The 26614-nt window shown below is 31.5% G+C and overlaps 1 protein-coding gene across 2 annotated transcripts in view; it reads right to left on the bottom strand.

The window, feature by feature from the left end:
• Positions 1-26614, bottom strand: part of LOC136982556 (G-protein coupled receptor-associated protein LMBRD2) — a 100264-nt gene that overhangs the window by 42944 nt on the left and 30706 nt on the right. For both annotated transcript variants that reach the window (XM_067279054.1, XM_067279055.1), the window contains exons 7-11: positions 23505-23582; positions 17529-17630; positions 11039-11216; positions 6788-6969; positions 3442-3575 (exon numbers count right to left, since the gene is read on the bottom strand). In XM_067279054.1, the coding sequence (XP_067135155.1) occupies positions 3442-3575; positions 6788-6969; positions 11039-11216; positions 17529-17630; positions 23505-23582 (674 nt within the window). The remainder of the gene's footprint in view (positions 1-3441; positions 3576-6787; positions 6970-11038; positions 11217-17528; positions 17631-23504; positions 23583-26614) is intronic.

Below are 26614 nucleotides of genomic sequence, written 5' to 3'. Positions count from 1 at the left end.
CCACTTTTGTCTTTATGCTAGAAAATTCTATGCTAAATCTCACAAAACTTAAAAAACCACATGAAAAAATAATTTTATATATCTGTTAATAGATGCCCTAGCTGTCTGTAATGTTTTACATTTGTCTATAAATATACAAACATACTACAATTACAATGAGACAAACTTGAATGTATATATATAATAATGCTTACTCTGTTCAGACCACTACACACAGAATATATATTTGCAAGAGCCTCTCTTTGTACATCAACTAGTTCCACAAGGGATGAAAATTTCTAGCACCTTTTTTTTAAATAAAAAAGTAGAAGAAAAAATAAGGAGTCAAAAATGTCAAAATAAAAAAGATATAGCAGTTACAGAAAAACAGACTAGACAAAAACTTAAAAATAACAGAAGACATTTTTATTTCTGAAAGATCAATATGAAATGACGTTAATGATTATTTGGTCAGTGGCCCTACAGATAGGCCCTAACTTTGGGCTTCAGTAGCATGTAAACCTGTTCTGCTAGCAGGACAGATCCTTTTTCACATTATACTCTACATTGTTGAGAAGTAGCAAAATCCACTTGTTGGCAGTCCTGATGTGAACAAAGATGGTGGCATCCATCATTAGTCATGGCACGCATATGAGTGTTCCGGCTACCTACTTTAAATGGAATGATGATAATTCCTTGTCGAAAGGCAACTTTGGCAACAACTAAAACACTGCTAGATGCTTGGGAACTGTCCATTACGTGAAGAATGGCAGCTAGTGCTATGTACAGTGGGATTTGGATGACAAAATCACACATGTAAATATGTATGTTATGAAAATTGTCCATGATTATACAGAAAGTGCAAGAAATGTTGCTGGTAAGCATTTGTTTACTGCAATTATATTGTTTACAACATAGCTAAACAGTACAGAGCTAACGTGTCAGTAGATACATGTCTCATATCTGTTGTATTGTATATCAAGTTAACAAAAAATATATACAGTAAATCCTTGTCAGTTCAAAATTCAAGGGATGAAATAATTGTGGCTTTAAATTATCAAGTTTGAATAATCCAAAATTTACATATATCTGTACAATATGCCAAATGCCATATAACTGATGTAATTTATTGAGTAAACGGAATACGGATACTTATACAGAACACTATTTTCTTTAATAAATAATGATAATATACCATATTTACTCGCATATAAGACAAGGTTTTTATCTATTTTTCACTGCTTCGAAAACCTAGGTTGTCCTATACGTGCGAGCAAAGGATTCTTTTCATTTTTGTATAATTTTTGTAAACTGTATTTGCATTTTTACCAGATTCTCACCCTCTAGTGTTTAAAATCAAAAGTGAAATGTGAAACTGTAATAGCAAAGCCATATTGACCAGGTTAGAGTTGTTCTTGGTCCATTGTTCTCTTATAACATGGACACACTTCAATCTAAACGAACCAGTTAACGTATGCATATCACAGTTCAGACAATTTTCACTTTGAATTACAGAGTAGCCGTATTTTGAACTAACCAAATTTCTTAACGTATAAATCTCTATATCCTCAGCCGAGACAATAGCACAGTTACAAACTAACGAATTTTCGAACTATCAGAGTTTGAATTAATGAAGATTTCCTGTTAAACTGTGCTGCTGCTACTAATAAAATGTGATCTCCAGCTTATAGTACCATTTTTTTCCCATGTTTCAGTTTCCAGTCAATGTGACTTACTGGCAGTACAAGTTGGTCTTTTAAATTTTCCCTTTCCACTTATCCTGATGGAACGAACCATTTATGGAAAAATTGTTTGTCCTAGAAGGAGGACTGGTCTCTGACAAAATAAAAATTAAACCTTTGAACAAGAGTCTTTGTTGAAAACATTCGGATTGTTTTAATTTTCAACTCCTAATAAAGTATTTGATTCTGAAATGAAATTTTTTTAATTCTTTGAAATTTATTACTGTATTTTCACGAAATGACCAGCATGATGGTCTATCTGAGGAGACTATGAAATCAGATATTTCCATATGTAAAAACCTGCATGCTGGTTTAACCCAGGGAAATGCAGGCATGCTGGTTTAAGTGAGGTTATACATCCCTCTCTACCGGCACATTAAAAATCAAGTGATTTATGTCGGGTAAAAATGAATGCGTTTTTATTCTAAAACTGTGAGACTGTAAGCATTACATCAAAAACTACGATTATATGTTTAATTTCTTCATTTTATCCTCTTTCTATGGATGTAAAATACTTTTGGAATTCTGAAAGTGATTTTTTTATGTGCATTTTATTGTTATTTGATTCACAAATGCAAAAATAAACATATTAGAATTAAGAAACTTGCTGTAAATTATCTCAGCTTACACCTATTAACATAGTTTTTCATGAAATTTGAGAGGAAGATGTTATTTTTAAGGCCAGAGTAGATGGTCATTGTAGCCAACACTAACTACTACTATTAACGTCAATAAGTCATTAATTGTTTTATTGTCCAGTAAATGAAAACACTCTTCCTGATTTTAAGTTGGTCAAATTACCAAATTACAATACTATTATTTTATTTTACTTAGAAGAATGTTTTTTTTAATGTTTAATTAACAATTAGTTTTGTTACATCTGATTAATTTTATATTTTCTGGCTCTCCTGTTTGTATGTGGCATACTGGTCACTCCATGAAAATATGGTAATAATTTTCAAAATTAGTTTTTATTAAAAAGCAATAAAATTATTATAATTATATATGTTAAAATAAATAATCATAAAAGATGTTATACTAGATAACTACATACAAGTAAAGTAGGGCCCTGCCATATATGGTTTCATGTTTAAATTATTACAGATAAAAAAAATAAGAAAATACTTAAAATACTCTTATCGTGCACTAAATCTGAGCTATTTCTTTAAGGTACATGAAGTCTCTGCTTAAAAAATGGTTCAGATTTAATTTTACAGTGGAACAGGCATCAGTCTTTATCTGGAGTTCTTGCTTGTTCTTGTTCTTTGCCAACTCATCACTGTATTATCAGTATTTCTGTTTGTTTTCATTTATGCCAATTACTTTGCAAATATAGCTTCAAAATGCAATAATAGTAATCCCAGCAGTTCTGATAAGCCAAAGTAAAGTGCTTACTTTTTCCTTTAAAATCTGAGAAAAGAAAAAAGTCCGCTTATAATAGTTTTTTAAAGTTTTCATTATTTATAGTATTGTGCTATTTATTGTTAATATAATACTTATTTGCTTTATATATATATAAAGCAAAAGTGAAATAGGTATGATTAGTATATGAAATACTCAATAATTAATGAGGCTCATTATTTTTTGTGAATTATTTATGCTTGCATAAGGGGTTGGAGTGTATATGGCAGAGTCATGCATGGAGGAACCCTACAGTACTTAGTAACATTATTTCTCACAGTTAGCTAGAGACCACAATATTAATTTAAATATTACTTACATTCCACTGAAAATAAGGCTGTACTCATCCGTTTGATGATGTGGAGCAAGATAATAATAATTTAAGACACGAACTTTGAAAACCGTATAATACGCACAAACACACAAATAAGCAATAGTGAAAATAGAAATTATCTGAAAAATTAAAATTACATTTTAAAAATTACTTTAATGTTATATATACATAAACTAAAACTAACCTCTACTCAAGTTAATTAAATAAATGTTATTTAATTTATATTAATTTACAAAAATCTTAATTATTCAAAGTAATATTCATGTAATAAAAATATGTCTCTGTACAGAAATATTTAATAAATAACACAAAAGTACAACGAAAATAAAGTTTAAATCTCAATTACATACATAATCATAAAAATCGTAAAGAGAAGTTTTAAAGAAATAACCTATTATAATTAAGACAAAAATTAAACTGTTTTTAAACAGTGAAAAAACCAAGAGAAAAAAAAAGAATAAATAATTTAAATGCAAACAGTAAATAATCATAATGGAATCAAGCCCAAATCATATTACATATATTAAAAAAATGAAGCTTCATTATTGGATTACATTTTGATTAAAATATACAAGTTCTAAGTAATTTGTGTATCTAATTAGCCAAAATATAACTGGCTCAATTTTTTGATTAGTTAGTAAATTTAAAATAAGTAAAAGACAGAAATTTAATTGTATTCTAGATTCAGACAAATTTTTCCTATTTAAATTCTGGTTTCTTCTATGAATGAATATTTAGTTTATGCACTAGAATTTATAAAAAAAAAAATAGTATTTGATTATTTCTTGAAATAATTTATTATTATTATTATTTAATTCTATTTTAAATAAAAATTACTCTATAATTTTGTTTTTATATTTGGATTGATCATCGTAGCTATTTTAGCTTCACGAAAAATTTAAAAGTTATCTATAGGAAAGTTTTCAACATATCAAAGCATTTGTTATATTATCAAACCAGTTTTTCTAAAAGATTTACATTTCCTTATAATATATAATATTTTACAAGCACTGGGTCAATTGAATAATTTTTTAAAATTGTAACTTTTAATACAATAATAGGTTAAAACAGCCAATCACCAAAAATGATTAATATACAGTAATGTTATCATTTAAATTATTAAATTTTTTTGTAATAGATATTATGTAATTAAGAATCTCGTTTGTAAATAGATATATGTTCTTGAAATTATAATATATTTATTATTAGAATATACAATAATCATCAAAACTTAGTTTTCAGAATTCTTCTATAATATTTTAAACAAGTATTCCAAACATGAAGCAATTCAAGTAACTAAATAAACAAAACAGTAAAAATATTTTGATAAGCTTTGAAAACTGTTTTTATTATAAGATTTATGTTTTATTGATTTTTATGTAGATTATAAAATACAAATATAAAATTATGCAAACAATTTCTTTATCTAAATCAATTCTTAATCACTATTCTAATCTACTTTCTTTAAATCAAATGATTTTATTTTATTGATATAATATATAGATTATAAAAATAAGTTTATAACACATGTTTTAATTAGAAGGTAGAAAAAATTTTAAGAGCATCCTATTAATTAAAACTCCTTTAATTCCATAATTTCAAAAAGTTGATGCATTTGCATATATAATATGTAATTATTATAAACATTAAAGAATAATATATAGCCAGTATTTATAAAATTTAAAAATATTTTCTTCAAAAATAATAAGAAAAAATTATATAAATAAAATGAGCAATTATTTATTGTGACATTATCACAATGTTAAGCTGCAATTTTTAATCATATTTTTACTTTATTTAATTTAAAATATATGCTCTCTATCTCAAATTAGTATTATCTTGTCCCCGTAATCATATTTTCCCGCTAGCAATAGAGTCGTGCCGGTCATCTGTCTAACACCTTTTGGGAAAAAGCTTTTGAATTAAAATAACATGACTTCCAGTGCAAACTGGAAGTTCTTATATAGTTAATTGGAACCTTCTGTTCCTAAGCTTTCCATATCCAATCTCTGCATTCATCTATCTAACTCCGTTCTCTAGATCCAGGATGGGCAACCTGTGGCCCACATTCGTATATTTTGCAGCTCGTGACGCATAAAATGTGAATAAATATATCAATTTCCCAGCTTAAGGAAGTATGCAGCAAAAATTCAAACGCTATTTTCTACAACTTACATATGTGAATAGTTTTCCCACAATGAATTTAGTAAAAATTAAAACAAGAAACCGGCTAACAGATACGTCGAAACTAATTTAAAACTAGCAGTGACGAATATTTAACCAAATATTTCCAATATATTACGTTTACGTCGGTTCCAGAAGCTAAATTAAGTATACCTATGCTAATTTATAATTATATATGAATAAATAATTCTGATTTACCAACATTTTTTTTCTCTTTCTCTTGTATGTGGCCTGCATCGGTTCAAAAGTCTTAAAATGAGGCCCTTACATAGAAAAAGGTTGCCCATCCCTGCTCTAGATTAAAGAAGGACAGACAGATGACAGTAAGAATTTATACGTCTAACAATTTTTTCAAACTGCAGCCCAATACAATATGTAATATGAAAAATTTTACGAGAAGTATTTTTTTTGTTTCAAATCAAATTTATCAAACAAGATCAAAATTTACTGATTTTTGTTTACAAAACAAAAATCAATAGAAATCACTTTATAATTTATAAAACATTGCTCTATTCTTAATTCATAAAATATGCTCTATTTAAACAATCTAACATTTTCAAATTAATTAAATTCATCTCCAAGTTCCTTTCAAATTACATAAATTTTTCTCTAGTGAGAGAAGGATACAGTTTTAAATTAGTCTGTTGTCCCAGATGTACATTAATTAGAAACAGACGATTACATCATTCTAAATTAACACAAATAGCTTTGTCAATGTATGCAAAAATAACTGTTTTTAATTAATTCAAAGCCTGTGATAATCGATCAGTTCAAATTGTTAATACCTTGAGAAAAAGAGTATATGAATATTTTTAAAAATTATTTTTTTTATTATTTAAAATGAGTCTCTATGAACAGATAAAAAAGTTTAATGATTTTAACTTATTATAATATATTTTAAATATGTTTATTTGAAGCAATTATAGTAAATTTTATTTTAAAATTTTTAATATTTAATCAATTTGATATTTACAAAATGCCAATTCCCAAAAATAAACAAACAAATAAAGAGATGAAAAAAATAAATAATTATGTGGGATTTAAATAAATCCACTACCTGAAATAAACTTACTTTAAGATATTATTTTACTAGTTCAGTCAAAATTAAAAAATATAAATATATATAAAATATAATAATAATAATAACCTCAATGAATATATAATTGTAGTGTTTTCCGGCCAATTCCACAAAAACGGCAAATAACGAAAGTGTCGGCGATGCCGTAAAAAATGTCATTTCTGACCAAACAACAATGATGCTGAATATTGCCAATACTATAGCTAGAGTTCTCAATCCCCACACTCTTATTACACATTTCCAATACCATTCTGAAAATAAATATAGTTAATTAACTCAATGTGTAATTAAAATTTTAATACAAATTCATTTAATTATCAAGTACACTAAAGCCAGATTTTTATAATAAAAATTATTTGCAATACTTATTAAAATCAATAAATTTAATTCCATAAAACTAAAAATGAAACAGAGCCACATTGAGGCTTCTTTAAAAATTACTTTACAGTAGCGTGTCGAAAATCGGAATCAATTGGGGACTGGGGTGGTTCAGATTAGTCATTTGTTCCGATTACCAATTATGTAGAAAAAAATATATTAACCTGTCCGATGTTCAAATTTTTATCCGTCGCGTGTCGCTTCGTGTTGAATTTTCGTCGATTTTAAGCCTAACGAAAATTTTTAATAATAATAATCGAGGCTATCGTATCGTTAAAAATTATTTCTGCATTTTGTGCGAACAAAATAAATATATTGAAGAATATAAAAACATGAAAATTATACTTTAGAAGTAAATCTAGTATCAAAAACGTTCGATTCGGCACGACACAGTCCGACTGAAAATCGTTCCGATTACCGGGGCTCCGATTAACGACTCTCTACTGTATTTTTAGTCTTATAACGTGCATTTTTTTTGTATGTACAGTACAATTTATCTGAAAACTAAAATGTGTCTTACAAGCCAAATATATCTTATACCATAAAAAATATTTTTTTCTGAAAAAATTTAATGTGAAGAATGTGATGCATCCAATATAATGAGTCTTACAAGGTAAAAAAATATATGATATATTTTTTTTAATAAATCAATAAACTATAAAAATTTTAATACAATTATTGAGCAAAAGCAAAAATAAACATATCAGTTATATTTGATATAATTGAAACAGTTGTAGTTGAAAATTTAGATTAAAAAAACAAACTCTTATTCTCACTATTTCTTTTACCTTATAAAAGGAATTAAAATTTTAATAAAATTCAATAAAAATATCTATAAATCTCAAAGAAATATATATATAATTAGTACTTATAAGTGTAAAAATAATACATATTTTAAAATATAAGTATTATTCAAATTATTAGTGTTTATTAAATTCAAAAAATGGAAAATGCAAATTTTGGATCTAGAGAAAAATGACTAATAAGTGATAGAATCCAAAATAAAAAATGTTTAATATAATCTATCATCTTAATAGTATGGTACACGTATTTATAGAAGATTTTTCAAAATAAACAACTCTTCTGCAATTACACACTTCAATGTTTGTATTATTTATTAAAACAGTGTTGCAGCCCATTCTGTGTTATGTCAAGTGCAATTGTTGTAGAACTTTTCATCTCTTCTGCCAATTTGAATTTATGATCTTTCAAGTAGACCTTTCATCTCTTCATTAAAATGAAAGTTTGCAAGAGTGAATGCCAATAAGTAAAGGCTGTGAAATTACAGCTATTTAATGTTTTGCCAAATAATCACTATGAGAGCACAATACAGTATGTTGGGTTGTTGCTGTGATGGAGAACCCATATTTTTGCTTGCCAGAGGTGAGTGTTTCCTTCTTACTGCATCACAAGGGTAACCGTGAATGTCAATGTAGAAGTCCTGGTTAATTGAGCTACCATTGGGGACAGACTTATAATGTACCAGATCTTTTGCATCAAAAATGCTCTGGCAATTGCACTGAAGAAAGTAATGCAGCAAGACTGTTTTAATAAGTGATAAGAAAGGTGGCAGAAATATGAAACTGAAGATGCTTATTTTGAAGATGTCTTTTGTGATTTTAGTTGAGTGGAACTTTGCATAAGTCAGACAGCATTTTGTCTGTGAAGTTTAAAGCAACTGCACGACCACTAAACGTTATTTTTTGCAAATATATACAATTTGGCAAAGCCAATGTTGTGTCAAAACAAGATTTTTGAAATTCAATCTATAAACCGAGATATTTAAAGTCAAACTTCATTGTGTAACATCTATGGATCAATTGCCAGTTTTCAGCTGCTCGCACACTACTTGCCAATCAAGTTTCTGATTGCTGTCAATTTACGTTGATCTCTAGGATAATTTTTTAATTTTATATTTAAATAAGTTTTAAACTTTTTTTCCATACAGTTTTAGTTTTCTACACTATGACCCATAATGCTGTTTTCCTAGAAAATACTTAGTATAATTTAACTTTTATTATGTTAATAGTAGAAGTTTGCTTCATTTCTGACTAAATATATATTGTTTTTCTTTTGCTATATTATACACTTTTAAACCCAATTCTTTGTTTTAAGTATTAAAATTTGTAAGTTTTTTTCAATATTACAATTTAAAAATTCAAACCGCTAAGTTTATAATCAAAAACTATGTTTTGATTATAAATAAATTTTTTCAACATCTAAAATAATGTTCATTCTGATCTTGTTCACGTAGGTAATTAAAATTGTTTGTTCTTTTAATTTTGTCTAACAACCTGATTTAGTAACATTGATTTTGGTAATATATTGCATTGTAATTGTTATTTTACTATATTTTGATTTGTCAACTTTACTCTCGATGTTATAAAGATGTCAACTTTATGGTTGTGTTAACTGTCAGTAGTTAAAAAAGTTTGTTTTATTTATATGTGGTGTTTTTCATTTTTCAATCTCTGCTGTGAGGACACAAAGATGTTCATTCTACCATGTTCACTATGGGTTTGGCCAAGTCTATAACAGCAGTGACTTGATGGTGAAGTGACAATCTCCCATATATTTCAGGAACAAACCTGAAATATATGGGAGACTGCCCACGAAAAATTCCTGGAGTTCCCTGCTTAAATTTGATTCCAGGTCCCAAGGGTAGCAGGCTGATGCTTTTGCCATTTTGGGACTCTGGCCATCATCCTTATATATGCAGAGTGATTATAATTAAAGTTCCAATTTCACAATGGTCTGAAATAAGATCCACTGGTCAGAATGACTTGACATTTTGTGTGAATATGTATAAAGCAATGGAACTTTAATGGAAAAAAAATTTAGTTCAAAAATTTGTTGTTAGGGGAAAAAATTTGTGCTTTATTATGGTGGAAAGCAATACAAAAGTAAAAAACATTTACAAGAGACATAACAAATGTTCAATATGCTGGCCTTTGTATTCTAATACAAGCTGAAATCACAAAATATCATGTTCAATACTAGATCTGAGTATTTCTGTAGCGATGTCGATATGATGAGTGATGCTGGCTTTCAGTTCCACTAAATAAGCAATACGTCTATTAAACACAACATTCTTTAGATGTCCCCAAAGCCAAAAATCACGTGGAATCAAATCTGGTGAACTTGCTAGCCATGTCACAGGAAAATGGTGGCCGATTATTTGTCATTTTCAAAATACTCGTGGCCACTTCACACATATTTTGAAAATGACAAAAACTTTTGAGGTGAACATTTCATGTATAATTATTTATTTAATTTATTTTTAAAAATAAATAGAAAAGTCCTAAAGGACAATTGATATATATCCCCCAAAATTAATAAATACACAAAAACAAAGACAACAACATAAAATAAAAAATTTTATAATTCATTTTTACAGTTTAATTTAAAACAATTTGCATCTTTTGATACTGCCAGTATGCATCACAGGTCTCCCTAGTGGCAAATTTTTGAACTAAATTTTTTTCTTCACCAAACAAAACTCTATTGCTTCACAAATATTCTTGTAAAATGTCAAGTCATTCTGACCTGTGATTCTTATTTGAAACCATTGTGAAATCAGAACTTTAATTATAATCATCCTGTAGTTATGAGCCTCCTCTTATTCAGTAAAATTTCATTTCTTCTCCTAAAAAAGTCTGTATGTGTGTTTAATTTTTACATTACAAATTTGAATGAATTTGAATTTTCGTTTGAATGAGATATTCGGAACTACTTCGAGTGTTTGGGGCGAAGAAATGGACTCCTGAAAATCAGCAACTCTAATTCCTGTATGTATATATATAGTCAGTAGGAGACTTTTTACTTAATGGGGAGTCACTGCCATGACTCCTGATTTTATAAAAATAAAAAAAATACTAATAAATGTTAAATATATGGTATTTATAAATATATCTTTCAGAATTAAGCATTTTATTTTTTTACCGATTTTTGGTGTAAGTAAAGCTCTCACAAAAGAAGACCGTCGTGGCATGAAAGTCGATTTAAAAAGACGATCGTGATTCATTTCGTTACGAACGATATCTTCCCATTCAAAGGAATGCTCGACCAACATGTTCCATTGACACTGAGTACGTTTGTACGTTTGTAAAGCACGAATTATCTAAAATAAAAATTTGAAATTACTAAAAATAATATTAACATTTATATAATTTCACTTTTCATATCCTTTTTAAGTCTATTCCAAATAAACTTACAAAGGATATGAGAGAATACATTTTTTTCTATTAGAAGTGGTATAAAAGTGATAAAATTAAATTATTGACAAACTTATCTGTATATAACACTGCAAATGTATTAAGAAATTAAATAATAAATATTTAAATTACTTTTTAATAAATTTCATTACTTTAGAAAATAAAAATTGATTACCTACAGTTATCACAAGATGAACTATTGACAAAATTGAAAAAAATTGCTTGAAAATTTAGAAGAATGTGTTATAATGACTCAGAAATTTTGATGTAATTAAAATCTTTCAAAATTACATAAATTATTTTAGAAGGGAAAACAAACCAAAATAAATGAATGAACAAACATTAATGGCTTAAAAACAAAAAGTACTACTATGAAATATGAATTATGTAAGGAACAGATTTTTTCTACATTTGGAAAACAATCCTGGTTAATGCAAATGATATTTTTATCAAGTTATAGGGCAAACATAATATATTAAAAGGATTCTAATTTGATACGAATTATATTAAACATATTTATTTTCTAATTAAGAATGAAAAAGATCTTAATATATTTTCTTCTATACAGTATACTCTATTATTTAAAAAAATTTAAAACTTATGTTTTATAATTGAATAGATTTTATTTCTACTTTAAGATGATGATTAAATAAATTTTTCTAACCTTTTAACCAGTGTCGATCTATTTTTAGAATTGCAAACGTTTTGCTAGAAAACAGTGTTTGAAGGGAGGAGCATGGAGCATGCGCAGTACAAATATCCAGCTGTTGCACGTGACAACATTCCGAAAAGAAATTCAAATGGAATATTTGAATGTTAACAGCCTATACGACGAAGCCTGAAGAAGAGTCCAGGAGGGGCTGTGAAAACGTTTGCGATTCTAAAAATAGATCGACACCGGTTAAAAGGTTAGAAGAATTTATTTAATTATTACAAATTCCGGTGTGTAGAGAGATTATATTTAAGATGATGAAGGAAACTTATCAGAATGATTCTGAAATTGAATTATTTTCTGTAGAATCATTTGTGTTAGATTCTTGGTATTTGGAACCATTCTTCATTTTATAATCTTGATGAGCCATCCTCTTCATTCTAAAGATCATGAAAATGTTACCCTCAGATGAATGAGATGTCCAAAATAATTCTTCAGTGACATTGGACCAGAAAGTATTTTACCCAGCATATTAGTTTTATTTTTATATTAAATACAGGTATCCCTCATACAACACAGTTTCGCTTTAACACATTTCAAGAATTGGACAAAACATCACAATTTTTAAGTGCAAACTCTGTCAACTGATATTTTTTAATTGAAGCAAACATGCATGTTGTCTCATATTTGCCAATAGATTTTAGAATATTGAAATTTTCAATCTTGTTTTGTCTCTTTCGTCTAGTTTTCTTTGATGAGTATCGATTCTACAAGTTTTCTTTCTTATAAACCAGATATCACTATTGTTGTTGATAGTGTACTAAACGAACCTGAAAGACAGTCACTGTATTTTCTTTTTATATTTCAAATTAAAATAATAAAACCTACTTAAAGCCTGTTACCGGTGAGCTTCGCTGAAAATCGTTACAAACGTTTTCGAACTATAAAGTTCTTCTTCAGGTAACTGACGACCGTTAATCGAATGCAATTCGAATAAAATCCTAATGGAATACGATTCCGAATTCTATCGCTTGGATCGTTGACGTCATCCAGGCATGCGCTCTTACCGGCTGTGTACTATCTTAAGTTCTTGTTTATGAGTGCTTGCCATGCCGTTGACAGGGCGATTTCGTCCTTATTGTTGATGCAGTTATCTTCCTTGAGATTAGCCTTATATATGCACAGAGCTTCTAGCCATCTAAGATGGTTTACGCATTGAGTTGTGTGAATTATTTTGGCTTGATTGAGAAAAGGTTCTATTTCCGGATCCGAGGCATAGATAGCAAGAGCGGTGGTGGACCTCGCGTGTAAAATATCACTCTCGTGTTCTTTTAGTCTTACTTCCAGGGAGCGCTTCGTGGATCCTACGTAGATTAGACTTCTGTCTGTTCTATGGTCCATAATCGGGATGGAGTACACGCCCGGAAGTCGTTCCTTTCTGGAAATGTCTTTACCGTTCTTTAATATATCCGAAATTGTAGCGCATCTTCTATAGGCTATGCGTATATTCTTTTTCTTAGCTATTGATCTGTATATTGCTTCAAGATATGGATTATATGTGATCGGTATGAAATTAGGTCTAACCTCCTCGTGAAGCTGGTTAGGTTGTGGATCTTGTCTATTGTGTTTGCGGATCAATTTACTTGCAATCCCTTGGTAACCATGTTTCTCGGCTATGTGATGTATACGATTCAGTTCGGCTTGTAAAGAGCTCTGGGATGACGAGTGTGTATAAGCCCTCTTAATTAAAGCGTTAAATGCTGCTGTTTTATATTGCGGCGGGTCGCAGGATCCTGCCGGTATATAGAGATGTTCGGCTTCTGGTTTACGGTAGACCTCCATATATTGAAGCAATATACAGATCAATAGCTAAGAAAAAGAATATACGCATAGCCTATAGAAGATGCGCTACAATCTCGGATATATTAAAGAACGGTAAAGACATTTCCAGAAAGGAACGACTTCCGGGCGTGTACTCCATCCCGATTATGGACCATAGAACAGACAGAAGTCTAATCTATGTAGGATCCACGAAGCGCTCCCTGGAAGTAAGACTAAAAGAACACGAGAGTGATATTTTACACGCGAGGTCCACCACCGCTCTTGCTATCTATGCCTCGGATCCGGAAATAGAACCTTTTCTCAATCAAGCCAAAATAATTCACACAACTCAATGCGTAAACCATCTTAGATGGCTAGAAGCTCTGTGCATATATAAGGCTAATCTCAAGGAAGATAACTGCATCAACAATAAGGACGAAATCGCCCTGTCAACGGCATGGCAAGCACTCATAAACAAGAACTTAAGATAGTACACAGCCGGTAAGAGCGCATGCCTGGATGACGTCAACGATCCAAGCGATAGAATTCGGAATCGTATTCCATTAGGATTTTATTCGAATTGCATTCGATTAACGGTCGTCAGTTACCTGAAGAAGAACTTTATAGTTCGAAAACGTTTGTAACGATTTTCAGCGAAGCCCACCGGTAACAGGCTTTAAGTAGGTTTTATTAGTTTAATCCGGTGTAGTAGCAGTTGTCACGTATTAATTAGCGATGCCGGCTAATAGCTACAAGCGAACGCTCATACGCCTAACTAAGGCAAGAGCCAGATACGACTTTCTGAGAGAATGCAAAAACGAAAAAGTACTACCTATGTCTTTTTTCCGAATTCGACTCCCACCGGGTAGTGAACCTTTGCTGCCAAAAGTACAGAGTATGTGCTTGAATCGAGCAATACGCATAACGAGGAAGCAAATATACTCCAACATCGCAGAGCTGATCAAGATTGAGAACGCACTGTTTGATCGGAACCCCTACTTGTTATCCCAGGAAAACATACGTCTAGTAACCATACAAGAAAAGCTCAAGAACTCATTGAAGAAGAGATATAATCGAAAACTCAGGTGGATCTTTCGTTTGCAGACACCACGAAAACCGCGACAACCCTCATTCCCGTACCTCGTGTGGGACGACTTGAAGATACCCGATTACGCACACAAAGTCTTGAGCTTGGGTCCCAAATTTGCACCCACACCGTCCACAGAAGAAATAAACACCATTCCGGAATTAGAATCCCTGATAACAGGTTTAACGCATGTGGAGAAGGAATACTTTAGATGGAAAGCCACACACAAACTTAAAAATTCCAAGCAGCCTCAGGACAGCAAACGAATAATATATAACGTGGAACGCACAAAAAGATGGATGCAACAAAATAAAGTCACCTTAGTCAGAGCCGACAAAAGCCATTCTTTCGTTCTCATGAAGCGGGATACGTACAATAGTCGTATAGAGGAACATATTAACAGCACTCAATGCACCAGGGCTCCCATTAATGCCATAGATGGCTTACAAGTGAAAGTCAAAAGATTTTCCAACACGAAGTTAGCTAAACGCCTTGGATTAAGGAATATCGTAATAGATTCTCCGGACAGTCCTAGGATCTTCGCCTTCGCGAAGACCCACAAACCGGGTCAACAGTTAAGACCCGTTATTGACAAAGCGAGAGCTCCAACCATTGAACTGGAGAGACGCGCACATAAGCTACTATCGAACGACTTGGAAGGATACCCATATGCTCTGACGAACCCAGCGGAACTATTATCCAAACTCGGAAAGTTACCAGCATCTCCCGGCTTCATAACAGTGTTGGACTTTAAGTCGTTATACCCGTCAATCAAACTACCGCCGGTATTTTGCGCCCTTAGAGACAAACTCTTTAACATCGTAAATGACAGCTCTCTGCATCAACAGGTTTTAGAATTGGCGCATCTATTATGTTATAACTCCTTTTTCCAATTCAAGGGGGTCACATATGCCCAAGGTAGAGGGGTCCCGATGGGCAGCCCCATCGCAGGAGATCTATGTGAGATGGTGGTGAGGCAATTGGAATCTAAGATCATCGCGAAGTATTCACCGAACATCTTACTATATAAAAGATACATAGATGATATTCTCATCCTGTGGAGACGGAAACCAGACATATCAGAGTTTGTCGGGGCATTCAATGATAATCCTTATGGCATGACCCTAGAGATAGACCAAGCACACGTTACGGAAGCACATTTCCTCGACATCAACATCAAAATCGACCAAACGTCCATCCACACAGAGGTCTACCGTAAACCAGAAGCCGAACATCTCTATATACCGGCAGGATCCTGCGACCCGCCGCAATATAAAACAGCAGCATTTAACGCTTTAATTAAGAGGGCTTATACACACTCGTCATCCCAGAGCTCTTTACAAGCCGAACTGAATCGTATACATCACATAGCCGAGAAACATGGTTACCAAGGGATTGCAAGTAAATTGATCCGCAAACACAATAGACAAGATCCACAACCTAACCAGCTTCACGAGGAGGTTAGACCTAATTTCATACCGGTCACATATAATCCATATCTTGAAGCAATATACAGATCAATAGCTAAGAAAAAGAATATACGCATAGCCTATAGAAGATGCGCTACAATTTCGGATATATTAAAGAACGGTAAAGACATTTCCAGAAAGGAACGACTTCCGGGCGTGTACTCCATCCCGATTATGGACCATAGAACAGACAGAAGTCTAATCTATGTAGGATCCACGAAGCGCTCCCTGGAAGTAAGACTAAAAGAACACGAGAGTGATATTTTACACGCGAGGTCCACCACCGCTCTTGCTATCTATGCCTCGGATCCGGAAATAGAACCTTTTCTCAATCAAGCCAAAATAATTCACACAACTCAATGCGTAAACCATCTTAGATGGCTAGAAGCTCTGTGCATATATAAGGCTAATCTCAAGGAAGATAACTGCATCAACAATAAGGACGAAATCGCCCTGTCAACGGCATGGCAAGCACTCATAAACAAGAACTTAAGATAGTACACAGCCGGTAAGAGCGCATGCCTGGATGACGTCAACGATCCAAGCGATAGAATTCGGAATCGTATTCCATTAGGATTTTATTCGAATTGCATTCGATTAACGGTCGTCAGTTACCTGAAGAAGAACTTTATAGTTCGAAAACGTTTGTAACGATTTTCAGCGAAGCTCACTGGTAACAGGCTTTAAGTAGGTTTTATTAGTTTAATCCGGTGTAGTAGCGGTTGTCCCGTATTCAAATTAAAAGTTACTACATAAAAAAATTAAACTTTTAAGATCTCTTAAGCAAATACAAGCAAATGAAAATATCAAATTTTATGAAAAAAAGTATAGATGTTGCCGATACTTCAGATTCTGGTAAACAGGAAAGCTTAGAAGATGACTATATTTTGCCAAAACTAAAATGTTCATATTTAACAGTCTTTAGCAGTGAAGAAATAATTAATATTAACATGACACTTTTTCAGAACATGTGTTATATGGGGGATATCTGTATTTTATAGTTGGTACCCATTTATTTTACATACTAATACATCATTTTTTTTTCCAATAAAACTTTTAACTATACATACAACATATAAAAAATAATTACTAATTTGAGTATACCTTTTAAAATTTTTATATTTAGGTAAGCAGAACAAATTACATTAGTCATTATTTCATTAAATTTACAGACTATAAACAAGCTTACCTGCTGATGAAGACGTATTAAAGTTCTGTCTATAGGACCAGATATATCAAAATCTCTAAGACTCTGACGATTACAGATGACATTTTGTTTTTCTTCGGGAAGCTGAAATTTATTTTGTTTGTTATAAAATGTGAATCATCATAAAAAATTGAAAATATCAAAAAATTTATAATTTACATTATTATTAATTATAATTCTAAAAATAATAAATTTATGCAAAACAATTTGACCTAAAAATTATTTGTTGGCACAAAAGCCTGGGCAGACCAAAAAGTGCCAAATCTAGTCAGTTCTGTAAACTAAAACTTTAAAAAAATATAAGATTAAAGTTATATTCCATTTTAACTTCATTATGCCAAATTAACATGTGAGATTATCCTATATAACAATACTTCTTCATTATTTAAAAAACTGGATTTAATTATAAATAATGAAATAATACCAGTAACATCTGGCAATTTACTAAATAATAACAAAAACAAATGTTTCATGATTTTTAAACTGTCTCCATCTTTAGGTTAAAATAGCATTCAAACTTATATATACAAAAATTTCAACATCACTTTAAACAAAATGGGATAATGATTTCATTGGTAGAAAGTGCAGACGTCAACAATGACGTAACCAGATATTTTTTAAAGATAAGACTTAAACTTATAGGTGTACTTCAAAGATAGACTTCCATGCTTTAGAGAATGTCTCAACATCTCTAATTTATTGTGGTGTTTCAAAAAGTCAAAAACAAAATAGAACAGGACGGCTAACAAAAATTGAATGCTTTTTTCAGATGTTCCAACTGATTATGTAATTCGAACATGGGGAGACTAATCACTTCTTCAAAAAAATTGGATAAACTGTTGTTTTTATCATTTTTTCTAGAAGGAACATTTGCATGTGTGGTGCGGCTGACTCACCATTGGATGCATTTCATTTCATGTTATTGCTGTTTGTACTTTTTTGTCAAAATTGCATGAAGAGATTTTTGGGGTTCCCTGTTTTTCATTTAATAAGTTTAAAAAAATTATTTTTGATTCTGATTTGTTTTTTAAGGTTTAAAATGAAAGTAGTTCTTTTATGTAAATTACATCTTGGGGCATGGTCTGTCTATTATTTAACTTGTGGCTGCTTGAACTGCTTGGGCGACTATCTGATTTTTTTTAACAAGTGATTAAACTGTTGTTTTTGTCATTTTTTCTAGGTAAGTTTAGTTTATAATTATGTCCCAGGCTCGGAAGAGGAAGACCTTTTCTCCAACTGTTCCTGAAAGATCAACAGCTAGATTTAGGGGTGAGACTTCTACTGGTGAAGAAAATATTGCAAATTTAATACAGGACTCAAATTTTGATGTGGCAGGAGTTAGGCTTCTATTGCAATTGTATGTTTTGTTGAATGGTAAGATTGATGAATTTATCAGAAGATTGGATCACACGACAGAGTAGATCAAGAATGTAGATGAGGCATTGATTGATTTCAAGGTGAGGTTAGGGGAGGTTGAGTCGAAGGTTGGAGGGGATGTAATTGGTGTTAGGCATTCGTTGGATATGGATAAAATTTTTACGAAATTGACTTTTTTTGAGAAGGAACTGGATGCTATGGATAATCAGAGAAGGATCAACAATGTTGTTATCCAGGGATTGGAAGAGAGGAAAGAGGAGTCGTCTTTGGAAATATTTGACACTGTTAAATCTTTTGCAGTTAATACATTGAATTTATCCTCGTTGCATATTGTAAATGTGCATTGGGTTGGGAAGAGAGTTGGAGATAAACCCAGACCAGTGATTTGTCAATTTGATTCTTTTAGTGACAAATTAAGGTTTAAAAAGGCTGTATTTGAGAATTGGAATCTTAAAGTTGCTATGTATGATAATTTCTCTAAATGCTTAAGGGATATTAGAGATCGAGGGAGGTAGGAGGAAGTTGTATCTCCCCTTTCTGGCAACAGGTCGTTGACCTTTCACTTGTCAAGATGGCTAAGTTTACGATTTTGGTCCGAGAGTCGGGACTCTTCTTGTCGGGCAAGTGGATGGGAGGTGAGATGGGGTCGATGATAAGGCGAAAGTGATATTCGAGTCAAAGAGGACACCATTTAACCATTAAAACAAGATTTATTGGAAGTAAACAAAGGACACAATTACAAAAGTTGACTAATTTCCCTAATTCGCGTAGGGTTCGAGATAGAGCTTACAGGTTCAGTTCATACCTAATTATTAGTTTCCTTATTGAGTTAGCACTTAGATATCCAAGAAATGTATATAGGTATCCAGGAATGGCACACTTTTATGAAGTCATGACTGAGTGCGGTGACGCTGGAACTTAAGGTCCAGAGCGGCGGTGACCTGCAATGGCGTTGGTCAGGCAGAGGATAAGAGACTCCCTGGGAGGGGGGAAGAAGCGACTTTTATAGTTTTAAATTGGTAAAATCGATCATGTGATTGATGGTTGATGGCAACTTGGGTCATAGGTGTTCCTGGGACCAAAAATATATGACGAATTCGGACGTTAACTATAAACTTAAGTTGCAAGATGATCTGTATACAGCTTAAGAACAATGGATAGTTGACAGTTATACGGCCAGGGACGCATATTTTCTCGGCTAGGAATTTTTTCTATCGAGGATGTTTACAATAGGGAAAATTATTACAATTTTGAGTCTGATGGAATTCCAGATCTCACATTAGATATAACCTAAGGGTATTTGGGAAGAAAAAAAGGAAAGAAGGTGCAAGAAGTGTTCAGTTAAGTTATGATAAGTTATTGGTAGATGGAGTTTGGTATAAAGTCGATGAAGTATCAACCAAGGTGGAACCGATTTCATAGCAACCATTAATGACTTCTGTGTTTTCTATTATGGCATGGAATTGTGCTGGGATTGGTAATAAACCGCAGTCCTTTTAGAGTTTTTTTTATTGAAGTATGATGTGTTTTTTTATCAGAAACTTGATTTATCAAGGGTGGGAGTAGATGTTATTGGGAGGAATTAAGAGAATATCATTGTATTGTTGGTGATGCTGTGAGGGTTTACAGTAGGGGCCCTCACTGACCTATGGCCAGTTGGTTGCTTTGTATTAAATCTTCTTTAAAATTTATTATTATTTATAGAGATAGTTATATTGTATTGATTAATATTCTGCTACCATTAGGGGTGTTTAATGTTTGTTTTGTTTATATGCAGGAACAAAGGTGGCAAGAAATTTTTGATGTATTGTCCAGGTTTGAGGTCGACGAGTCGAACTGGATTTGGTTGGGTGATTTTAATGCACAGACCAGTGACCATAATATGATTTCGACAAGTATATGTGATAGTTGTCGTATTGTTGCCAATAAGAGTAGTAGAGCCTCCGAGGGTGTAAATACAAATGTGAGAGGATGGAAAGTACTTCAGTATTGTGCGGATAATGATCTAAAAATTCTAAATGGCAGAGCTTGTGGTGATGAAGTGGGGGAGTTTACTTTTGTTTCTAATCAAGGGTCTTCAGTAATTGATTTGGGAATAGTTACTCCTCCTGTGTGGAATTGTATTAAATGTTTTAGAATAGAAAGTTGTTTTTGGTCTGTTCACTGCCTGATAGTACTTCATTTGGAAGATTTTGCTATAAATTCCGTGGGTGGTTCTGGCACTTGTTATGAGAGGATTTTCTGGGACAGTGATCAGTTGGAGTTGTTGTCCACTGATTTGAAGCACTGCTTGGTGCAGACCTCTAATTTATCTCTGCTGGAGCTCAGTAAGGTGATATTGGAATTCGCTAAAGTGAAGGGATTGAGTCAAAGGAAAAAAACTTTGGTTGGAATTAATGATTGGTTTGACGTGGATTGTCAATTAATGATTAAAGCCAAAAATAGAGCTTGGTTAGAATTTTTAAAAAAATTGGTTTGGTGGCTCAGAGGTGTTTTTTGTGTTGTACCAAAGTTTGGTGAAGAGATTATGTTTAGCAAAAAAAAAAAAAAAAAAAAAATGAATTCTGAAAATGAAAAAGGTTACAAAATGTAAAAAACTTTTATAAAAATAATAGATTATTTTGGAATTTATGTAAAGCAAGAGAAAATTGTGTAAGGGTAAATATTAGTTTATTTGATTGGTTTAGTTATTTCTTTTCCCTTTTGGCTCTGAGAGACCATATAATGTTGATTTAGTGGTTTTTAATGACTGTGTGACTTGGTCAAACTGAGAGACATTTTAAGTAAGTTGAGTATTGGTGGTGCTCTGGGAATAGATGGTATTCCTATTGAATTTTGGAAAATTAACAGTGCTTTCCCTTATTTATTAGATAATTTTAATAAGGTTCTGAGAACTGGTGTTATTCTGGATGAGTGGAAAAGTTCTTTATTGGTTCCGGTGACTAAGAATGGCTCAAGGTCAGTACTTAAAATTATAGAGATATTTCATTGTTGTGTTGTGTTTCTAAGATTTTTTCTGTAGAGTTTTGTATTATAGGTTAATAAATTGGGTGAATATGAGCAATATCCTGTCAGAGAGTCAGGCTGGTTTTCGTGCAGGTTACTTGACTCTTGACAATATTTTTAGTTTGTATACTATTATTTCTAAGACATTAAGTAGGAAACGGCATAAGATTTATGTTTTTTTTATAGATTTAGCATCTGCATTTGAATCTCAATTAGTGCCCAATTGATTGTAATTACATCTGGTCAAATATAAATTTTTAATACATTCCTGGTAGAAATAAAAAAAGAAATTTGGAAGAAAACAAAACAAGCAAGAATGTAAACTTTTTTGAGAATTTTCATATTAATGTTTATAAAGTAATCATGGATCTAGTAATAAATTTTGTTAAAATAAAGAAAATGTTAAAAAATACAAGATTTGAAAAACTGCATTCTTTGTTGTTATTTAATTTGCATACTTTAGCATATGCTAATATATTTTTAGGGTATAATTTGTTTTAAGTGTATTGCCCATTTGGTATCTTTCAAAATATCATTTTTGAAATTAAAATATATTTTAAATGGACTTTGCAATAATTTAAGTCAATGGCATTTGGAAGCATTAATGCTTATGTTGTCAGAAAAAGATATATTAGTGAGAATAGAAAATGAAGGAATTACAAATAAAATGCATAAAAATAGTAATTTATTAAAACGTAAGTTAACGTTGTGTTTTTAGTTAATGTATTAATTTTATATTTATGTATCTTATATGTCTAATGTAGTAAATATAAAAGTTTTAAAATTCATTTATAGTTTTTTATTTATGGTTGTGGGCCTGTGTTGGAGCTTTTTCCAAGACCTAATTTTCTTTCTAGTCTGATCTTAATAAATGTGAACTATATATATCATATTTAAAACAATTAATAAAAATAACTAAGATAATTAGTTAACAATTTTGAGAATCAGTGAATGACAGCAATTGAAAAGATGGAAAGATGGTGGGTGGTATTGGGAGAGAGACTAAATCTTCATCACTGTAGATGGATAAAGATGAGTAATAAAGAATAAATGTTTGCAAAGGAAAAATTTTAAAAAGCATCTCTTACCACCATGCAGTTCAAAACAATCAAGGATTTCAACAAATCATAGAGGTCACTATAGAAATTTAAAATGGCAAATGCAAATAGGACACATTTGTTTACTTTGACATTAAACGATGCCTTATGTATTGTTAATGTAAAGTCTTAAAATTCTGTTTTAAGACACTGTTCTATTTTTTTGTTTAATATCTCATTTTTGCTGATTCTTGGTGTCTTTGTGGTTTTATTTATTACTACATAAAGCCAGTATACTGGTAATGACTGTCTTAATAGAATAAATTTTATTGTTTATAAATAAAATTCAATAATAACTATAAATGATTACAAATATACTCGTATCTTTCCTCAATAACATTACAATAAAACAAGGTTAAGGGAAGACTTTCAAAATTATGCCAATTTGAAATTTAAAAATTCTTGCAATACTTAAACTATTCAAATTGCTTTACTTTTAATATTAAATTAAGTATGAGTGGCAATTAATTAATATTACCTTATCAAGGATAATTGCTAAATAATTTTTTAAGTAAGAATGTCTTCTTGAAACACATTCTGCAACTTGCTGGACTTCCTACAAATAATAGAAGAAAAAATGTTTTACTTTAAATATTAGAATTTTGATTCTAATATATTAAGAACACAAATTACATAAATATAAAATATTAAATTAGTTAAAAAACAAAAACCTTAATGTTTCCAGCAATAAAAACTATTTAATAATAACGTTTTCGACTGTTTTAAACAGCCATCATCAGTTAAAACGAACTTAAACAAAAAAGAATGCAGAAAAAAATAGAACACAAGCAATACAAATATTTAAAATTCAAAAATAATTCCAAAGTAAAAAATGCCGTCGTATATTAGAAACTAACAAAACTGCGCATGCGCTAAATATCGTAGTAAGAATAAAAATAAAAACAAATAACAAAAAATACTGCCGCAAAAATATTTCTATTACAAGAAAGAAACGTTATGCATTTCGGTAAAACGACTTCCATGCCGTGGATAAAGCATCTGCGTCCCTATGGTTAATGCAACCCGTGTTAACGTGGGCTTTGTAGATTTCCAGCTTTTCTAGATGTTTCAGCATTTGTTTGTTGGTCGTGGCCCTAATAATAGATGCTTTGTCCCAATGAACGTCGACATCTTGATGCTTAGCGAAAGCTGCTAGCACAGTAGAATCTAAGCTCTTATTGATGGAGTATCTATGCTCCTTAAGCCTCTGCTTTAAATGTCTCATAGTTGCACCAACGTATACCAGATCTGTGTTAAATCGGCGATCTTTTAAAGGTATAGAATATACCCCCGTCTTAAAACTCTGGTTTTCTTTCTTCTTGTCGTTTCTTAATAATCGATATACTGTAGGATTACGCCGATACAACACCTTCATGTTGTTATTTCTGGCTACTTTCTTAATCATCGTGTGCAAGAATGGAAAATAATTGAGAATCACTTTTCTTCCTTGATTCATAGGAGGAAGCTGCCGATTTTTTGCCTTCCGAAATTTGTCGATAAGCCCATCAATCTCCTTACTCCGATATCCGTGTTGTAATGCTGTAGTGCGGATGTAATCTAACTCCTTGTAGGTGTCAATAACACTGGTGCAATGTGTGTGAGCACGTTTGATCCAGGCGTGAAAAGCTGCATACTTAAAATTCATAGGATCGAAAGAATTTGGATAAGAGGGGTAGCCTATGGGGAGCCCTATGTCCTCTATTTTATGTGAGCTTGTTTTACGTCGCTTGGAAAACAAAGTCATACCCTTCTTTCAACACCAAATCATTTTATATGCAAGATATGTTGATGATGTTTTCATCCTTTGGAAAAATAATAGTAGCGCTCTGCAGTTCCTTCAAGAAATCAACAAAAACCCGTATGGTTTGACTTTAGCGCTGGACCAAGAAAGTGCTTCTAATGTAAATTTCCTTGATCTTTCAATCACATGCAAGGAGGGTCAAATATGGACGGACGTTTATAGAAAACCCAGCTATCAGCCCATTATTATACCAAAAAATTCTTTCGATCCTATGAATTTTAAGTATGCAGCTTTTCACGCCTGGATCAAACGTGCTCACACACATTGCACCAGTGTTATTGACACCTACAAGGAGTTAGATTACATCCGCACTACAGCATTACAACACGGATATCGGAGTAAGGAGATTGATGGGCTTATCGACAAATTTCGGAAGGCAAAAAATCGGCAGCTTCCTCCTATGAATCAAGGAAGAAAAGTGATTCTCAATTATTTTCCATTCTTGCACACGATGATTAAGAAAGTAGCCAGAAATAACAACATGAAGGTGTTATATCGGCGTAATCCTACAGTATATCGATTATTAAGAAACGACAAGAAGAAAGAAAACCAGAGTTTTAAGACGGGGGTATATTCTATACCTTTAAAAGATCGCCGATTTAACACAGATCTGGTATACGTTGGTGCAACTATGAGACATTTAAAGCAGAGGCTTAAGGAGCATAGATACTCCATCAATAAGAGCTTAGATTCTACTGTGCTAGCAGCTTTCGCTAAGCATCAAGATGTCGACGTTCATTGGGACAAAGCATCTATTATTAGGGCCACGACCAACAAACAAATGCTGAAACATCTAGAAAAGCTGGAAATATACAAAGCCCACGTTAACACGGGTTGCATTAACCATAGGGATGCAGATGCTTTATCCACGGCATGGAAGTCGTTTTACCGAAATGCATAACGTTTCTTTTCTTGTAATAGAAATATTTTTGCGGAAGTATTTTTGTTATTTGTTTTTATTTTTATTCTTACTACGATATTTAGCGCATGCGCAGTTTTGTTAGTTTCTAATATACGACGGCATTTTTTACTTTGGAATTATTTTTGAATTTTAAATATTTGTATTGCTTGTGTTCTATTTTTTCTGCATTCTTTTTTGTTTAAGTTCGTTGTAACTGATGATGGCTGTTTAAAACAGTCGAAAACGTTATTATTAAATAGTTTTTATTGCTGGAAACATTAAGGTTTTTGTTTTTTAATAGTTTATTTTTCCAGTAGCTGATTTAATTATTAAATTAGTTCTTGTTTAAATATGAAATGACCAATTTAAAATTTAATTGCAGTAGCATATTAATTTTTATAGCATATTCTTTCTCTTTTCAAGGAGCTAAATATATTGATTCATATTATTTTGTACTAGACAAATACTCTAACATAATTATTATTATAATAATAAATAAAAAAAATTAAAAACTTAGAAATGTTTGAGTATAATCTCTCAAAACAAATCACAATTCATAGTAGCAAAGTATGATATACCATATTTCCTGTAATAATTGGCCATTGAGAAATTTTTTCATTTTTGGTGAGTGATTATTGGATTAAAACATATTGATATTGCAAGAAGGAAAAAAAGAATGATCCCAAAAGAGATGTAAAACTAACTTAAAACTAGTTAAGTCAGAATATTGTAACAAATACAGGGTGCGGCAGAAAGAACGTTCAGATTTGGCAGAAGCGTTGCTTTGCTCATAATAGAGGTACAGCAGTAGGCGTGGTCTCTTTTGATCTGTTTGTGCATGCCATTTGTAGTTACCATCATGGCGTGGAACAGAGAGCATCGTGCT

This window comes from Centruroides vittatus, unplaced genomic scaffold (genome assembly GCF_030686945.1).
Source record: "Centruroides vittatus isolate TY-2023 unplaced genomic scaffold, ASM3068694v2 contig_854, whole genome shotgun sequence".
NCBI lineage: Eukaryota > Metazoa > Arthropoda > Arachnida > Scorpiones > Buthidae > Centruroides > Centruroides vittatus.
This window is presented reverse-complemented; position numbering and strand designations above follow the sequence as displayed.